Genomic DNA, 3,844 nt, shown 5'->3' with positions numbered 1-3,844 from the left:
TCCAGGACTCCTTCAGTGCTTACAGCCTTGCAGCTTTCAGAACGTGAACATGAAAACGAAAGTGAGAGGGGAAAGAGAAAGCAATGACGTCATCGCTGCACAGACGTTTCACGGTTTCTGTTTTGCGTTTGTGAACCAATCAGAACACTTCTGGTTGGTTTTAATAACAATAATAACAATAAAAATATTAATAATGACAATGATATGAAGAGAGTCAGTCTACGGTCAGGTTCTTCTCTCTCACCATATCCGCTGATTTCAGGTGTGCTGTGATTATTTCTCTGGAAGTAAAATAAAGTGAAATGTGAGTGACAGGAACACGTTTTTACACGAGTCCGATGTCGTCCTCTCGTCCAAACGCTGAAAACTAACCAGTCTTCAATGTTCCGAGCGCACCTTCAGCACCTGCAAGACCCACCAATCAGCGCCCTGCCTCGCTCACCAGTTTGCAGGTACTTTTTCCCAAGAGGGAAAATGAAAGACGGACTTTTCCCCCAATATTTCTGTTTCCTGTTTGTAAAATAAAAGCTTGAACTCTGCTGGCAGCATGGACACGCACTCTCAGCACCGCACAGGATCTTCATCGTCTTCATCATGGTCACCTGGGGCCTGCTCTTCGTCCTCTGTGGCGCCCTGACCCCTGCCCTCTGCTGTGATTGGCTCACGCACTACAAGCAACCGAGCAAAGAAGCCCGGGGCCTCCTCACTCTCATGGTGAGTACAGCACTGACTCCAGGTCCTTAAATTGGTCTTTAAAACATTCCAGGACTCCTTAGACTGTTACAAAGAGACAGTTCCGGGGTCCTTTAAAAGTTTCCAGGATCCTTGAAGACATTTCAAGAGTGATGAAATTATCCCAGGACATCATTAAGTTAAAGAGATAAAGAGATTCCTGCTGTAAGAAGATCATTTGTAACCTTCACTATAGCTGTTTCTGTGCTGTTATGGGCTCTGAAACCTGACTGGAATAAGCCCTTCCTCTGCAGACGTGATGAATATTCAAGACAAAGTTTACTGACAGCTGAAACGATGCATTCAGAGCCTGTAGGACATTTGTAAACATCACAGGTCACATGTTTAGCGTGTAGACTGAAGGGGTGTCCAAATTCATGGGCTGCATCCTCCTGAGGACCCGGCCTTCGCGGTCTACGTGGCCTGGGTCCTCAGAAGGTCGAGTAGGCCAGTCGTGAGCGGCTGTGAAATGTGACGCTCGAGCCTTCAGATCTGCGTCACCGCTGTCTGGGTGGAGTTAATAATCTCGGCTGTCTGCTCCTTGCTATCTAAAATATAACAGGACGCTGGTGTAAACTCTCGACCGTCTCACACTCCTGTTTAATCAGTTTCTGTTTGACGTTTATTCAGCTGTGTGGAAACTAGAACTTTGATCTCAGCCAAACTGATTTACTCACAAACAAATGAAACACTGAAAAAAGCCAAACAATAACATTTATAAGTTATCTAAGTGACTCATATATCATGCTTAACCTGAGTAGTTAAGACCGCAGGGGGGTTGAAAAAGATGTTTGGGTGGAGTTAGCTGTTATCGCCCCGGCTAGCTATCGAGCTAGTGGGTAAAAGACGTCTCTCCAAATATGTGATATCTTGATAAACCGAGCAGATATTTGGAGTTTAATATCTTAGAAGCTTATTTTGTGACCATGTTTTTTTCTCCATACAGGTGACCCAGGTGTTTTGTTTGTTTGTTTGTTTGTTTGTTTGTTTGTTTGTTTGTTTCTTCCCCCCCTTCTCACCGTCTCTTCTCCCCTTTGGTTTTCTTTCTCTCCCTCTCTTTCTTTCATTCTCTCTCCCTGTCCTGTCCCCCAGTCATGTCTGTCCCGTTTGTAGCAACTGAAAATAAAATAAATTCATAATTATAATAAAGGTCAATCAAATGGACCAATATGGCAAGGCCATGATGATCCACTTGGTAAAATAAATCCGCTTGGCATCTTTCTTGGCCTTAAGACAACAATTCTGATGGCTAAAGATCCAAACGGGACACAAAAAAAAAAAAAAAAGAATTTGGACAGCCAGAAGCGCGTCGCTATGACGCAATCGGTCTACAAATGCGGCCTCAGGAGGATGCAGCCCATGAATTTGGACACCCCCTGAATGTGGGGACGTCAACAACACGTCACGATTGGCAACAGCTCAGAGCGATGTGGTGAAATGAAGCGCTGTCTCTCTGTTTCAGGGCGATCAGCTGACTGAACAGCACTCTTCAGTTCATCCGGTTCGATTCCCAAAACATCTCTACAAGCAAATAAAAAACTCTGAGGTAGGTCACATGACTACATCGATGACATCACATCTGTTTGTCAATCAGACGCCTGCAGCTCACCTCTCTCTCTCTCTCTTCAGGTGGACTCAAAGCTGGTTTTCATCAGAGACAGTCTGCAGCTTATTTTCTGTCTGTATCGCCATGACAACCTGTCAGCCGCTCCCTGGGGCGCCGACAAGACGGAGGGCTTCCTGACGGTCATCCACAGACAGATCATGGAACTGAGCGCGTGTGTGAGTGGACACGCCCACTTCACTGCTTTCAGCCTACTCACAGGAGCAAACATGCACCCACACCCACTCTCCTTCACCTCCTCCCAGAGCCTCCTCTTCATCAGTGCTTCACCTCCTTTCACCTCCTCCCACACCAACACTTCACCTCCTTTCCGAGCCTCAGTCTGAACTGTTCTTTGTCTCCAGGTTTCGACCAACAGTCCAGCCAACAGCAGACTGAGGAGCTACTACAGGACTCTGGCCAACAGTACTCTGTCTTGCTCTGTAAGTACAAGTACTGTAGTACTCGTTGTATTATTGTGTGTAGTGACAGTGGTAATAAGTGTAGTACTGTGTGTACAGGGCTGCAGTACTGCGTCATGGCAGCTGCTCAGGAAGGAAACCAAACTGCGCCTGGAACAGCTGGAGCTGCTCGTGGCCTCCATCAGAGTTCCTGCTGCTGCCAGCAGGAGGCGCTCTGCAGCAACGCAACAGCAACGCAACACTGACACAATATCTGAAGACTGTCTCTGATGTTCCCCTCTCTATTTATTTATTTATGTATTTATTCAGATTATTTATGTATTTATTTGAAATATTTATTTATTTATTTTTCTACATATTTCATCAAACACTGTTTGTTTGTTTGTTTGTTTGTTTGTTTGTTTGTTTGTTTGTTTGTTACTTCAGAGTAACTCAGTGCTTTAAGTACAGAAACTTTGTCTTCCAAATATTTCTGTCGTGCATTTTAGTCACTCTGAATTTTTACTTTAGATTGGTCTTATTTATTTATTTTTTTGTATTAACATTTCATATGCTTTACTTTTTTTTAAATAAGTTACTGAAATAAATTCTGTCTCATTTAAAATGAGCTGCATTCATTGGTTGTAGGGAGGAAGAACTCCTTTTTAACAGGAAGAGACCTCCATCAGTAGCATGCTCATGGAGGGGTGCTCTCTGATGGGATGGAGAATGCAAAGAAGCATTCACGAACAATAAAACAATGATCTTTACTCTTAATCGCACCTTTCTCCTCTCCTCCTTCCCCTTATCTTCCCTGCTTAGCCTCTTGTGTCCTTGTCTTGTCTTGTGTGCATTACTTTCCCTGGAACAGTCTCTCACTGTCGTTCTCTAAAACCTAAAAGAGAATTATGGATTTGATCAACTGGTCTCTGAATGCTATTGACACCCTTTTCTCAACAAGAAGTCTGGGCTCAGGTGAGGAAACCAAACTGCGCCTGGAACATGGAGGGACTTTCCCTGCCGGATACACGATGGCAGACATGGCAGACATGGAGGGTCTGTCGATCGAGGACGCTGAAGATATCTACCTATGAACCATGATAACAGG

General features: G+C 44.5%; 1 protein-coding gene across 1 annotated transcript; it reads left to right on the top strand.

The window, feature by feature from the left end:
- Window positions 1–594: 594 nt before the first annotated feature.
- Window positions 595–3,029, top strand: LOC308411570 (interferon a3-like; the record flags this gene model as incomplete). Its single annotated transcript, XM_080905507.1, has 5 exons — window positions 595–714; window positions 2,195–2,278; window positions 2,362–2,514; window positions 2,701–2,778; window positions 2,857–3,029. The coding sequence occupies 5 exons, from the start codon at window positions 595–597 to the stop codon at window positions 3,025–3,027; spliced, it is 606 nt and encodes a 201-aa protein (XP_080761633.1). The 3' UTR covers window positions 3,028–3,029.
- Window positions 3,030–3,844: the final 815 nt, after the last annotated feature.

Source organism: Rhamphochromis sp. 'chilingali', assembly GCF_963969265.1.
Source record: "Rhamphochromis sp. 'chilingali' genome assembly, chromosome: 15".
Classification (NCBI taxonomy): domain Eukaryota; kingdom Metazoa; phylum Chordata; class Actinopteri; order Cichliformes; family Cichlidae; genus Rhamphochromis; species Rhamphochromis sp. 'chilingali'.
Note: the sequence above shows the minus strand (reverse complement) of the source record. Positions and strands in the feature narration are given on the sequence as shown.